Here is a 14,051-nt window from a genome sequence, read left to right as displayed (position 1 = left end):
AAATCTCCATTTTCACAAGCAAATTGTGCCGTCTTTTACATAAAAAAGTGCATAATGCAACATAAATTACAACATATGTAACATATGTAAATATGACTCATTCAACTACTAAAAACTTATAACTTTATTTTATTTAAATAATATATTTACAGTTTGGCCCTTGCCATTCGCTGGGTATGGGTTCCAGGCCAGCTCATGAATAACAAAAATACACTCATAATTGACACCTACTGAAATCTGTTGGGAGGAAACAAATGATTGTTTTGTTTATATGATTCTTTTCTTTTTTTTTAATTTATCATCCAATTAATCTGTATAGTGCCAAAAAAAAAAAGTCATATCGGTCGGGCCCTCATAAACATTGTTTAAAATAAATGTTCTCTCAAACCAAATTCACATCAGGAAAATCCACTTATTGCAAACGGAAATTAACATAGATGTTATGGTAGCTAAATTCAACAGTTACCCATAACATTAAAAATGTTTTTCAAAGTACTGCCCAATGTTTTTCCTTAGCTCATTTTTAAAAAGGTGCGAAAATCAGCATTGCACCTTTGTGGCTTGTGTGGCTGTCACTTTCACAGCCCGCTTGACTATTCAGCTTCATCAAGTTTTCCACGGTTTTTCAAGTCTAATCATAAAATATATTTTAAGGACTAAGTCGACCTCCCCCAGCTTGTAAAAATGTCACTGACTAAAAGATGTCGCTCATTAAAAACATGACAGTCTTCTCTCAGCCTTTGAAGTGCTTTAACAACTCGTACCTAGTCGAACATCCTGTTGGATGACATAGGGGAGAAAATTCAAATCCTGTCAATATTTCTTGTTTTAGTTGACCTTATTAAACATTTCAAAGATGTATCCTTTTTTTTTATCATCTCCTTTTAACCCTTGTGCACACACTTGGCAAACTATACACACTGCATTTTTTTTCCTAATTTTGTAAATGCTTTTAAATGTGTAGTAATTATTTATGATTTTTTTTTCCTTCTACCACTCAAATTGTTCAGTGGCATCAGTTCTATCCATACATGTGTAGGTTAAATTAACCACAAAAAATTGAAAAATGGGACGGTTTGTCTTTGTAATCTGTGACGTGATGACAAAGGCATAGCCATTAACTTGTCTCTACTGCCACCTACTGTCTTGAAGTGGAACACAACTCTAACAAAGAATTTTCTGTTTGCTGTCAGTTTGACCGCCACTCAACGGAATGTTGCAAAAATCGCAGTAAAATCAATGTCATAAATCCCATGAAAACACGTCTTAAAAATTGTAATGATAATGGTTTTATATGGTCCAAAATTTGGACAATGATTATTTTTGTACACCAAATCTCGCACGTCCAGCTGCAATCATATAGAAATGTCAGAAACTGAATTTTGAAATTTTACATGTTTTAATCATCTGCTGGAAAATTCAACTATTTTCCCCCCATTGATTCTTTGATGAAATAAAAAAATCAAAGAAATTTCCATAATTTGTAACCTGATGCCACAAGTACTAATTTCCTCCTTTACCTACATGTGTTTTATGATGGAAGAGAGTGGTTTCCTAGTTGATGGAAGAATTTTCTTTCAAATTGACCTTGGACAATCTTTTTCTTGTCCGATTTATAGTTTCCAGAGTCAAGGCCTTCTTGGACCTTAAAGTAAAAAAACAAACAGATGTTCAAATACATTTTGATCATTTGTGTACTACACCTGTTTCCCTTCAACCAACACACTCAATTCCAATAATTAGCTCATCATCATGATAACGAGCCTGATTTGAATCAAGAGTAGTGGTTGAAAGGAACCTACAAAAACGGGCTTGACCTCTCGAGGACCGGACTTGGCCACCCCTGGACTAGCGGACTCGGTCTAAATGGAAAATATGATTTTGAACTTGAGTTTATGTTGTTGTTTTTTTTCCTTGTATTTTGTTTATAATTTAAAAAGAATCAAACTGAGGCTATTTTGTGTGTTTACTGTGCAGGTGACCCTAAAAGCTGGCAGAACAAATCTCTCCCCGGAGACCCAAACTACCTGGTGGGTGCAAACTGTGTTTCCGTGCTCATCGACCACTTCTGAAGATGGCGACAGCTGGTCTGTTCCTGAATGTGAAAGAGCGAGGAGTGTGGGGGGGCACACGGCGTCCACCTCAAGGGTGAATCCAACACTCTCACGTTGTTTACGACCCCCCACTCCCTCAAAAAAAAAAAAACCCTTTGATTCAGCATAGTCCAGCTGTTCTTTTTTTGGTCGTTTTTCCGGTGCTTTTGAGGCTTGCAAAAAAAAAAAAAAAAAAAAGAATGGTTTGAAATGAGAGTGCATGACGGTGCCACGGACTTGAGTAATTTCATCTTGACATTTTTGGCGACTTGTGTAAAATGTCAGGGGCCTCACTTATCAATGCTGTGTCCGCACAACACGGCCTGAAAGATGCGTGCGCAAATTTCGTGACCTATCAAAGAAAAGGAAAACGACATTGGAAAAATTGCGCGTGTTGACAGAAAGTCTTAGCTAGGCGTACGTATATTTTGGGAGGTTAAAAAACATTGCGTCTCACTTTTCTTAATCATCAAGCGTCGACTTCAGATAAGTAAGGATTTTGCACTTTGTGTATGAATTTGTTGATTTTTTTTTTTTTTTTTTTTGGTCCTTTTTCAGTGATGCTGCTCATGCCTTTTGAGATGCCCCCCCCCACACACACACACCCTCAACTACGTCAGTGTTTCCAATTGCGCCTTTATGCCACATTGAGAAAACAAATAACATGTATAGTACGCATAGTTAAATCAGTTTGGTTGCCCATTAATAATATGTAATAAAATGATGTGTGTAGGTAATCTTCCTTTCTTGAAAAGGGAACTTTAAGGCAAGAATGTTACCGTATTCTGATTAATATTGTGCTCATGGAAAAAAAATTAACCCTATTCTTTTGACTACAAGTCACACCTAAAATTTCTTTTTATTTTTCAAAACATAATGTTCACTTTGACCTTACGATAAAAAAAAATAATATATATATATATATATATATATGTGTGTATATATATATATATATATATATATATATATATATATATATATATATATATATATATATATATATATGGTGATTTACGTGTCTATAAAGGATTGTGTATTAGCAAAATGTGTTCTAAGGCTAAATCTAGAATTGAAGTTCAATATTATCTTATTTGTTCTACTGGTTTGTTTAGCTCTCATATGTACCAATAGGAAACGTGGAATATTTCAATAATAGATATGGTCATTGATAATGTGCCTTTTGGTCCCAAAAATACAAAAGTTTCCTACACCTTAGGAGGCACCCATTTTGGCATTTTAGCGCCCTCTGCTGTCTATTGACTTTAGGGTTTGCATTGCGGATTTATGATGCATGAAAACCTTTCTTCATTCTGGTTCCACAAATGCAATAATCACAACGCCATGTTGTGACTAGTGAGGTGACACTCGTTTTATGACAGCTTTTATTTACTACAATTTTTTTTGTGTGTGCGTGTAAGCTGTCAAGGCCAAAAAAAACATTCTCATCCTGTTTTGTTTTTTAAAAGAACTCCCTGACAAATTTGTTGTGCGTACGCACAGGTAGAAAGGTCTTTTTTCAGCTTTTGTGCATACGTGACCCTTTTCGGAACGAACCCTACGCCACTCTTTGAAAAGTGAGGTCCCGCATTCGTAAAAATATAAAAACAGTAGTTCAAATCATGGTTTCTTACTGAGGAGGTTTTTTTTTTTAATTGCAAAATGTAAAGAAAAGCTCCCAAAGGGCAGTTGGCAAACGCCAAAAATTGCGGCCAAGAAAGATGTCTTGAGGTCTAGTCGTGGCTCCATGCCGCAATATACGCAGACGGAACCAAGGTTCACTGTTAGCATTGACGACGCCCTTTTTTGTGAACGGGCACTATCTGTAATTATTTGTATTTTTTTTTTTGTAGCAAATCTTTTACCATAGATGTAATCTACTGACTTGATTTGACAAAGTCCTGCTGTCTAGAGATCTATGCATGTGCTATGACTCAGGTCCAGACGCCTGCTACCACTTCTACACATAAGAAACCCATCCAACACTGCAAGCAGTGATGCCTTATCTGCATATATATATATATATATATATATATATATATATATATATATATATAAACAAAAGAGAATCCACATTGAACCAACCTGATGCTCTGGTCACAGTCTTTTTTTTTTTTTTTTTTTAAACCCCCTCCACCGAACTTTGATTCCAGCACACGTGAAGAATTGATGCCGACGAAACGAAAGGTCTGCTTTCTTTTCCTGCTATGCATACGAAGCGTGACGAGGTGCAGAAAAGGACGCTGTGGCTGTACATATTGCTAGCATATGGCCTTGGTTCTCTGTAAATGGACTTTTGTACATCTGTTTTGTATAAAAGAGAAAAAGTTTGTTTAAAAAAAGATGAAAAAGAAGTTGAAGTTACATTGGTTATGTTTGTATTCCGGTTAAACCCCCTGAGCCTTGGAACTGACGCAGTAATAAGTCCGACTTTTCTACCTACTGCATTAATATATGACGTAAGGCGTTTTTAACCGTAAGAAATTTTTTTATTCTTATTTACAAAACAAAAATAGACAAGTGCTTGGTTTAAACGGTTTTAAAAGAAGTGCTCAACGGGGTTCGGGAAACGACAACTGGTCCCTTCCTTTATTTGTAATACTGGATGCTTTATTGTGTGCCCTGAAATGTATTTTTGTACTAATAGACTATTATGGCACATCAATACTATTTTCTTTTGATATAACACTTCAGTGCTTCAATGCCACACTAGTTTATTTCTCTGAGCGTTCTTTTTATTTATTTGGATTTCTTTTGAAACTTCTCCCTCTTCTGCAACATTTTTTTTCAAATGTATACCACTGTATTAATAAATAAATTCATTTTTAAAGTACGCTGGACTAAGGTGTCTTGTGATTTCAAATCTAAAAAAATGACCTTTATAATAATAGGGTGTTCCATACCTTCAATTTCATATTTTTTTTAGAATTTCAGCATTACGTTGAATTTCAGTATTACATCTTGTAATCGAAAAATGATGTGTTTTTCAAACAACCACATAAAGGGATTTTTTCAAGTGCGAAGGCACATTAGCCATTTTTAAACCCATTTAAGCCATTTTTAAACCCAAGTGTAGTAAGGTGTTTAACCCTTGTGCACACACTTTGCTAACTATACACACTGCATTTATCCCCTAATTTTGTAAATACTTTTAAAGGTGCATTAATTAGTTATTTACGTTATTTTTTAAGTCAACAAAGAATCATCTGTTTGCTCACATTCTGTAGTTTGACCGCCGCTCAACGGACTCATGCAAAAATCGCAGGAACATCGATGTAATAAATTCTATTAAAATGCAGCAAAAATTGTAATTATAATTTTATATGGTCCAAAATTTGGAGAATGATTATTAACACAAAATCTCACACATCCAGCTGCAATCACAGTGTCAGAATTGTTGGCTTTTATCATCTTCTGGAAATTTCAGCTCACTAGCGTTTTTTCCCATTGATTCTTTTGATATTGAAAAAAAATCAAAAGAAATTTCATAATTTATAACATAATGCCACAAGGGTTAGAAGAAGGTCATGTATATAAAGGCATTTTTTTTAATCGACCATTTATAGTACACCATTTTTTTACCATTTCTTTATCGACCATGAGTGTACACCATGAGTGTATAATAAAGTATTTTTTTAATCAACCATATATATCTAAAGCTATTTATTAAACTACCATATATAATGCTTTTTTTTTACTACTATTTTTAGACCATGTACATGTAAGGCATTAAACGACCTTCACAATTTCAATGGCTTATGCCGTCATTTTTAAATACCTTGCTAAAAACAAGAATTTGTTTAAAAAAATAAAAAGTGTTGACCTAATGGACTATCTTTGCATTTTAAGAAACATTAGCGCACAAATGTTTTCCCATCCTGGCCTAAATATCCTACAGTATACTAATGGGTCGGTCACTGACCCTCTTTCTTATCCTGTAACATAATAAAACACCAGTAAACCTGATAACGCCTGATCATAAGTTCAAAGGTTTTTTCCCTTTATTACAAAGTTTTAATATCCAAAGTTCAAGCATGTTAATAAACACACACAGGCCTGCAAAACGTCATTCTCATACTAGAGCATTGGATAAATGATTTCAGTGTCATGTTTGAAATGCTTTAGTTGATTTCATCCATCGTGACCAACAAATTATCAGTGGCGGGGCACCGCACTGCACGGCGACTTCTATGCTCTGTCAAAGTTGGAACTATAATAAACAGCCTTATACTGGAATGTTTGTGCATCCCTGAGATGATTTGTGTGAAGCAGCAAATTTGCCTGTAAACTGTGTTTTTTTTAACACTTGTTCAACAGTGCAACACCCGTGTTAGAGCTTAAAATTGCCACTAGTTATGGTGTTATACACCTCCGTGGTCATTGGGCTGAAGGTTTGTTGGGGTGTGTTGAGGTAGTATAATGGCTCAATGATGAAGGCCGGGTTGAAACCTTCTTCCACCAGTTTGCTTTTCTTCATTTTGAACGTCCCCGTCATCTCCAAAGCAGGCTGAAAAACATGGTGACATGGAACCGTATGCATGACATGTAGTTGTACAATGACAATGAACGACGGGGCTGAAAATATTTCAACCACCGATGGTGAAAATACACAAACACTCTCCAGGAAAAATAGGCCAAAAATTGTACAACTTTTCTTTGTTGTACAGTCAAAATAGTAAAGTGAAGTATCGTTAAACAATTTCAACAGGAAAACTATGTTCTTCTTGTGATTCACATATGTTGCATCATGGGACCATAAACGGGTATTTTATTCATGATATATTTTAAAAAGAATTGGACATTTAATCGTAGAGCAGAATTTTATTTGGTTTATTAAAAAAGACAGCAACCAAAAAAATGGTCGAACCCGAATTTTCCGACCATGTAAGCCAAAGGTTGTCAAATGGGGATACGGGTACCGTTGGGGGTACTTGAAATTTTAAACAAAACAAACATGATGCAAAAATCCTTTAAAATTACTACTGAATTAATGAAATGTTTCAGCAAAATATAAGTTCATAAAACATGTTTTATATCAGTAGGTTATTCAGTTTCGTTATTTTTAAAACCCAGATTCTCCCCCACACTAGAATGATTTGACCCAACTTGTCACCTGCCACCTCTCGTTACCTGTCGTTAATGATTTTATTTATTTATTTTTGAATAGATACATCTAATGTAATCCCAAATTTATGCTTAATATTGTTCTGTGGACAAATATTTATAATTGTTTCTTTTTGAGAAGAGGTCTGACACTTTATGTTGATCATTTTTTGTAGACAAATATTTATTAATAATTCAGTTATTTCTTTTTGATAACAGATGTCTTCCATGATCCAAAAGAGGACACTTTATGTTGATTTTTTTTTCTTTTTTCTATGGACCTATACAAAGGAAATTTAAAACGGACATATTTTCATCATTTTTAAAATTCCGAACATAAAATCCCAGATACTTAAGTACCGAATCGATAGTTAGGTATATTAAAAGGCATTCATTTCCACATACTTGAGTATTAAATCAATACTGAAGTATCTGGGATTGAATGTCTGGACTTTTAAGTTAAGTTAAGGCTAAAAACATAGCTCACCGGGGGTACATCACTGAAAAAAGGTTGAGAAACAGATGTAAGCGATACTTGCATGCAGCATGAAAGCTAACCTGGATCCTGATGAATCGCGGGCGCGCGTAGGTCGGCAGGTAATTGACCACGTGCCTGTAGACGTCGGCGCAGTCGAAGTCTTCGCCTTCTTTCAAGGTGATGGCCGCCATGCCTGCCCGCCCTTCGTTCCCTAGCACAGCAAAGACGTATTACAATCAATTCTTCCATAGGAATCAGTGATGCCTTACCTTCCACCTTAACGCCATAGACGTTGGCCTCTAAAATGCAAGGCGCCATGGTTAGGACGTCCGCGACCTCCGACGTGGCCACGTTTTCGCCTTTCCATCTGTTGAGAAGAAAAGGCTTTTCATTCGCTCATCAGCAGTTAAGCCTTGTGAGTTGTTCCTTGCAACAATATGAATTTGACCACAAGTTAGAATGTGTATAGTGAGAATTTTGACAGCTCTATCTTGAACCCTGTTTTAAAACCCTAAATTGAAATCCCACTTTAAGACCCTAACCCAATATTGAAACCCTTACCTTATTTTAAAAACCCTACCCTACAGTGAAACAACAACGCTACTTTGAGGCTCTAACCCTTAATTGGAAATCCTAAATTGAGCTATAAAAATCTAAATTGAGACCCGAACTCAATACCCGAATTTAAAATCCAAACTCTAGTTTGGAGCCCTGATCAAAAACACAAACCTTAGCTTGAAACCCTAGTTAGAAAGCCTACCTCTGCTTTGAAAAACTATTTGCAAAACCCTTCCCCTGTTTTGAAACCCTAACACTACGTTGAAGCCATAATTTGTTAAAAGCCTACATTGAAAAAACTCTTCTGTAAGCCTTACCCAAATTTGAAACCCTAAACCAAGTTTGGAACCATTATCTGTAAACATTGCCATTCGTGCAGTAGTTTGAAACTCTAAATAAAAACTCAAACCCTTTTTTATAGCCCATGTTGGACAGCCTAAACCTACTTTGAGAAGGTATTTTGAAACCCTCGCACTACTACTTTACAAACCTAACCCTATTTTGAAATAATAATTTGAGTTGTAAACCTACTTTAGACCACTTTGAAGCCCAATTGTGGAACCCTAACCAAATATTGAAACCTTACCTTATTTTGAAACCTTACCCAACTTTGAAACCATAACCCTAATGTGAAACCAAAATATATAGTAACCCATAAAGCAGTTCTAACATTGAACCCCAACCCCAGTTTGAAACCCTAATTTAAAAAAATCAAACTAGTTGAAAATTCTTCTTTGAAACCCCAACTCTATTGGAAAACCCGACTTTTAAAACCCTGACCCTGTTTTTAAACTTTATTTTGAAACCCTGGGAGACAAGTGTGTGCAGTATTCATACATAAACTCTTTTCGGGAGCACAATAAATGAAAACGAGATGACCCGAAGAAAAAATAAAAAGCGTCGACTTGCCTGAAAGTGTCGCCAACTCGATCCTGAAAGTAGACAAAATTGTCCTCATCGAAGCGGAGCAAATCTCCCGTGTTGAAGTACAAGTCGCCATTTTTTAGCACGTTGCGGAGCCTCTTCTTCTCCGTCTGCTGCTGGTTGCCGGCGTAGCCCACAAAGGGTGACCTCTGAGTCACCTTCCCCACCAGCAGGCCCGCCTCACCTGGCACATGGGCAAGAAACGTACATAATGGACATACAGTAAGAAGTCTACACCTCCTCTTGAAAAGTTCATTCCTGTCGTCATAAAGACATGGTATTTTTTGATTGAGATTTTTGACATGCCATTCAGCATTCAGTCCAAAAGACACTTTTGTTTTTATATTTCATTTTAAGATTGAGATTTGGGGTCTAACATTGATTGAGGGTCTAAAATAGGCTGGTATTAATCAACTATTTAATGACTTTAGTACCTGGTAGCTTAAGAAATGGTTTTGCTGCCTGAAGCCATTACTTTAATAAAGTCATTTCTTTATTACTTTAGGTCCTAAAGTCATTAATATATTATTTTGGTATCAAAATAATTGTTACTATCATACTTAGTACACAAAATAGTTGATTACCGTGTTTTCAGATTATAAACTGCCATTTTTTTCTCATGATTTGAGCCCTGCAGTTTATAGTTTATCTGCAGTTTTTTTACTAGCCACCAGGGGGCAATTGTGTATCTGTTCAAGGTGTCGATTCATGGAACTATGAAATAGAACTGAAACGATATGAATCACAGGCTATGCTCAAAAAGAGTTTTTAAATATATGATTCAAAACATAAAAACTATAAGTAAATTGAATAAATATAGTAAATATATAGTATATATATTTACATTTATATATAGTATATATATCTATATAATATAGTAAATATAGTATATATGATTTTATTTATATATTTATGGTTGCATATATGAATGATGTGCAATGTGTTTATATATTCACTGGAAATAATCAATAAAAAGAAGGGAGACAGAAGAAGATGCTATGGAAGTATTGATTTTGGGTTTGAACTCTGATGTTTTCCATTGGTATTATGTTGAAAATATCCATTCATCCATATCCATCTATTTTATAGACATATGTTGGTGCTAAGCATGCAGTCGTGTTCTGTCTGTTGGATATAGAATGCTGCTATAGGCAGGCGATTTCCAAAAAAGTTTAAATTGAAATAAAAAATATCTATGTACCATTTACTGTGTAAATATCTGATGTTATGACTTGCAGTTTATAGTCCAGTGGGGCTTATCCCTGAAAAAGTGTGTTTTTATTAATTATTTATTTTTGCGACTTATAGTCCGCAAAATATGGTCATTTAGCGCGTAATCACCCAAAGTAGTGGATTACTTAGTGACAGACGTTTTTATACTCACGTTTAGACAAACAAATGAAAAAAAATTGCAAACAACATATACCTGTGACTGAACATCTGGATTCATAAAAAGGAACGTAAAAACACGTCTTTGGGATTGAATGAGTTAAAGATGACTGATGATGTGCGTCCAGCTCACCTGTGGCCGCTTTGATGCAAAGCCCCAGAGAGTTTCGGACCGGCTCCTCCTTCTCGATGTCATACTTGATCAACAAATACGGGAAGATGAGCTGGAAGGAGAAGTTGATGACATTTCAGGATTTCTCCGGACAAGTGCTGGCGGAATGTTATCAGAGCGCAAAGAGCCAAAACCCAAAGAAGGTGCTTTTACCTACCCTATGGAAAAAATTGAGCCGTCCCACAGCGCCGACCTTGGAGGTGTAGTTAATAAATCCGATGTTTCCTTCTGTAGCTGCGTACAGCTCCTTTACTTTAACGTCACCGAAGCGCCTCAGAAACTCGGACCAGATATCGGCGCGAACGCCGTTACCGATGGCGAGTCGCACTTTGTGCTCCTTGTCATTGTCCTTCTGCAGAGGCGACGACATCCACGCTCAGTCGATGCTGGGATTGTCGCCGTGGACGGGAAGGACGGCGGAACGTATCTGACCTTGGCCGTGTTGCAGAGGTAACGCATGGTCTCTCCGATATACTGCATCACGGTCACATTGTGCTCTCTGCAGTCGTCCCAGAACTGGGAGGCGGAGAACTTCCTCTTCAGCACCACCGATATACCTGCAGCCCACGTTGACAATACGGTACATCCAAACTCAAACAATTTTAATGAGATAGATAGATAGATAGATAGATAGATAGATAGATAGATAGATAGATAGATAGATAGATAGATAGATAGATAGATAGATAGATAGATAGATAGATAGATAGATAGATAGATAGATAGATAGATAGATAGATAGATAGATAGATAGATAGATAGATAGATATGTGTGTGTGTGTGTGCATGCAGTATTTTTCAACCACTAACGTGTCAGTTATTTATATTAGCTTCATATTTACATTTATATTAAAATTCAAAACACACTTAACCCGCAATAAATATATAACGTATGTATATCAACACAAGAAAATATGAGTTCAGGAAGATGAGATTTGGTTTATTTTGCTATAGTTTTTACATTGTTGCCATTGTTGTGTCCTATACACCGCAACATTGAAAATACCACAATTTGACCCTAAAATTAAGTGCGCGTCCTACACACAGGTGCATCCTATAGTTGGTATGTGTGTATACATTAGGGGTGTGGCACATATGTACACTACTCGCATAGATGCTCGCCTCTACTTTTGATCGATGAAAAAAGATCATCACCTCTTTCAATGCAGCCCGCTAAGCCGATGAGGAAGCCTGAGCTGTGGTAGAGCGGCAGGTTGACGTAAAATATGTCGTCTTTTTTGACGCCGCACGCAAACTGGAGGAATGATGCGGCCCACATCCTCTCATGAGTGATGATCGCCGCTTTCGGCAAACCTAGCGGGGACGGAAGAATATCAACAACAGCCTTTGAATCTTGCAGGTTGTGGACCTCAAAGCACAGAGTGCAAAATGATACAGTGAGAAACTGCAAAACCCATGTGTTACTGAATGCATCATGAGTTGTAGACGCTGTCACTTTCATACCAGTGGTTCCCGATGTGTAGATGTACAAAGCCGTGCTCCTGATGGTAACGTTGGCTCGGAGGTCTCTGGACAGAGGTTGGTCGGAGGCTTTGGAAATTTTGTCGGCCAAGCAGTTGACACCCTGAATGCTACGTGTCTCTGACAGAAGGTACACGCTGACCCCCTGCTCTCTCAGGTGAGGCAAAATTTCCTCCACGGCGTCTTGCAGCTCTGCCAATATATGCACACATTCATGTCTTGAGATATGAGTGAGTTGTATGACTCCATGCTGGCAATGAACTCAACTGGCTTTGTAACAAGAAGCAGTTTGCTAGAATGTGAACATTTTTTTTTCCAAAAGTCAAATAATTCCACGAGTCAAATAATTAACAATCAGTTAACAATGAGCCAGAAGGTAAAGAAGCGAAAACGGACGCTCGAGAAGAGGAACAAAACAGACACGGTGAAACCAAACAAACAAACCCTCAAAATAAAAAAAATGGACTTTTCTACCATAAGAACTAAGAAGATGATGATGGATGCTATATGTAAGTTCATTCTATTATTTCAATAAATTTGACAGTGAAATGTGTTAATATTATATTATTATATTACATATTATATTGTTAATATTATTATAATATATTGCTGGTTTTTTGGGTGGTTTTTTTTTGCTCACGTCTTGTAAACACAGTTTGAATCTTACACTTACATGATCCTTTTTACTGTGCAATTTTTGGGACTTCAATCATTCCATTTGGGACCCATTGCTTTTTAGTATTGCAAGTCCTGGGGACCCAACAGTTTCTAGAGGTAAAATTAGCACTGTATGCCTTATGCCTGAAAGTAGTTACTGATTGAAGTTGACTGTAAAAATTAAATGTGCAATGTTCCATTGAGTGCACACTTTGCAAGTAAGAATGCCATTTCCATACGGTACCTGCAGAATTTGCATTTAAATCAAGTTTCTATTGGTCTATTGGTCTTTTTCATCCATGTGAAAACGCACGGTCCTATTTGTGCGCCCGCCCCATCACACACACACACACACACGCACGCACACTCACGCACGCGCACTACCCAACAGAGCAGACGCGAGCAAGCGGCACCGGGAGTGGCGTCACGCATCTCACCTGCCGACGTCACCAGCACTTTGGCGCCACAGCAGGAGAAGCAGTGCAGCAGGGACTTGGCTCTGATGTTGAAGTTAAGCAGGGCAACCGGACAGCCCAGTTTGGCGAGTCCCAGCCAGGCGCACACGAGGTTGGGTTCGTTGCCTAGAAAGAGCGCCACCGCGTCCCCCTCCCGCAGGCGCGCCTCCCGCTTGAGCACCCGGGCCACCCGGTTGCTGCGCCGGTCCACCTCTTCGTAGGAGAAGCGCTCGCCCTCGAAGTGTAAGAAGGTCTTGGTCGGGTGCCTCCGTGCCGCCTCCAGGAAGCAGTCCAAGACGCTGTGGAACGGCTTGCTCCTCTTGTACTTGCTGAGCCTGATGGCGAGCAGGAGGCACCGGAGGATGTACGCGCAGTCGTCCAGCCAATAAGGAAAGCGCGTCCTGAGGATGAGCAGCAAGCCGCCCACGACCGTCAGCCAGATGAACATCGCGAACCCGGAGCTGAAGAGCGGCCGCCGCCTTGAACGCAGCTAGACGCACTGGACGAGGACGCGTGCGGCATCGGTGCCGAAGTTCACCCGCGAGACGTGACCCCTCCTACTTGACCCGACCCCTCCCACCTTCCGCGTGTTTTCGAGCTTCCCACGCCTACGAGGGAACTCGCCGCCGCTCGTTATTCCGCCCTCCGCTTGGCATTCTTCACCTTTTTCATTGATTATGGATTATTCCCTTTCGTTTGCCTTGGAGACGACCGATGAACAATACACTACAAGTGCACAACAG

General features: G+C 38.1%; 2 protein-coding genes across 7 annotated transcripts in view; one reads left to right on the top strand and one right to left on the bottom strand.

Moving 5' to 3' along the window:
- Positions 1-4,923, top strand: part of tjp1b (tight junction protein 1b) — a 78,810-nt gene extending 73,887 nt beyond the window's left edge. For all 6 annotated transcript variants that reach the window (XM_088416345.1, XM_088416346.1, XM_088416348.1 and 3 more), the window contains one exon: positions 1,978-4,923. In XM_088416345.1, coding sequence (XP_088272471.1) covers positions 1,978-2,072 — 95 coding nt within the window. In that variant the 3' untranslated portion in view covers positions 2,073-4,923. The remainder of the gene's footprint in view (positions 1-1,977) is intronic.
- Positions 4,924-6,069: 1,146 nt separating this feature from the next.
- Positions 6,070-13,850, bottom strand: LOC148422351 (long-chain fatty acid transport protein 2-like). Its single transcript, XM_088416299.1, has 10 exons — positions 13,291-13,850; positions 12,179-12,388; positions 11,870-12,028; positions 11,147-11,271; positions 10,872-11,066; positions 10,676-10,766; positions 9,139-9,337; positions 7,941-8,038; positions 7,752-7,882; positions 6,070-6,597 (listed from the first exon to the last, which is right to left on the bottom strand). The coding sequence occupies exons 1-10, from the start codon at positions 13,754-13,756 to the stop codon at positions 6,421-6,423; spliced, it is 1,851 nt and encodes a 616-aa protein (XP_088272425.1). The 5' UTR covers positions 13,757-13,850; the 3' UTR covers positions 6,070-6,420.
- Between the last annotated feature and the right edge of the window lie 201 nt (positions 13,851-14,051).

The sequence above is a fragment of the Hippichthys cyanospilos genome, chromosome 6 (assembly GCF_059441005.1).
Source record: "Hippichthys cyanospilos isolate Australia breed blue-spotted pipefish chromosome 6, RoL_Hcya_1.0, whole genome shotgun sequence".
Taxonomy (NCBI): Eukaryota; Metazoa; Chordata; class Actinopteri; order Syngnathiformes; family Syngnathidae; genus Hippichthys; species Hippichthys cyanospilos.
Note: the sequence above shows the minus strand (reverse complement) of the source record. Positions and strands in the feature narration are given on the sequence as shown.

Coding starts and splice junctions, on each gene's coding strand:
- LOC148422351 (XM_088416299.1), bottom strand. CDS start 13,756: ATGTTCATCTGGCTGACGGTCGTGGGCGGCTTGCTGCTCATCCTCAGG. Junction 11,272..11,869: donor AGCGGGCTGCATTGAAAGAG/GTGATGATCTTT, acceptor CGTGGGCTGCAG/GTATATCGGTGGTGCTGAAG. Junction 10,767..10,871: donor GGCTCAATTTTTTCCATAGG/GTAGGTAAAAGC, acceptor TTCTCCTTCCAG/CTCATCTTCCCGTATTTGTT.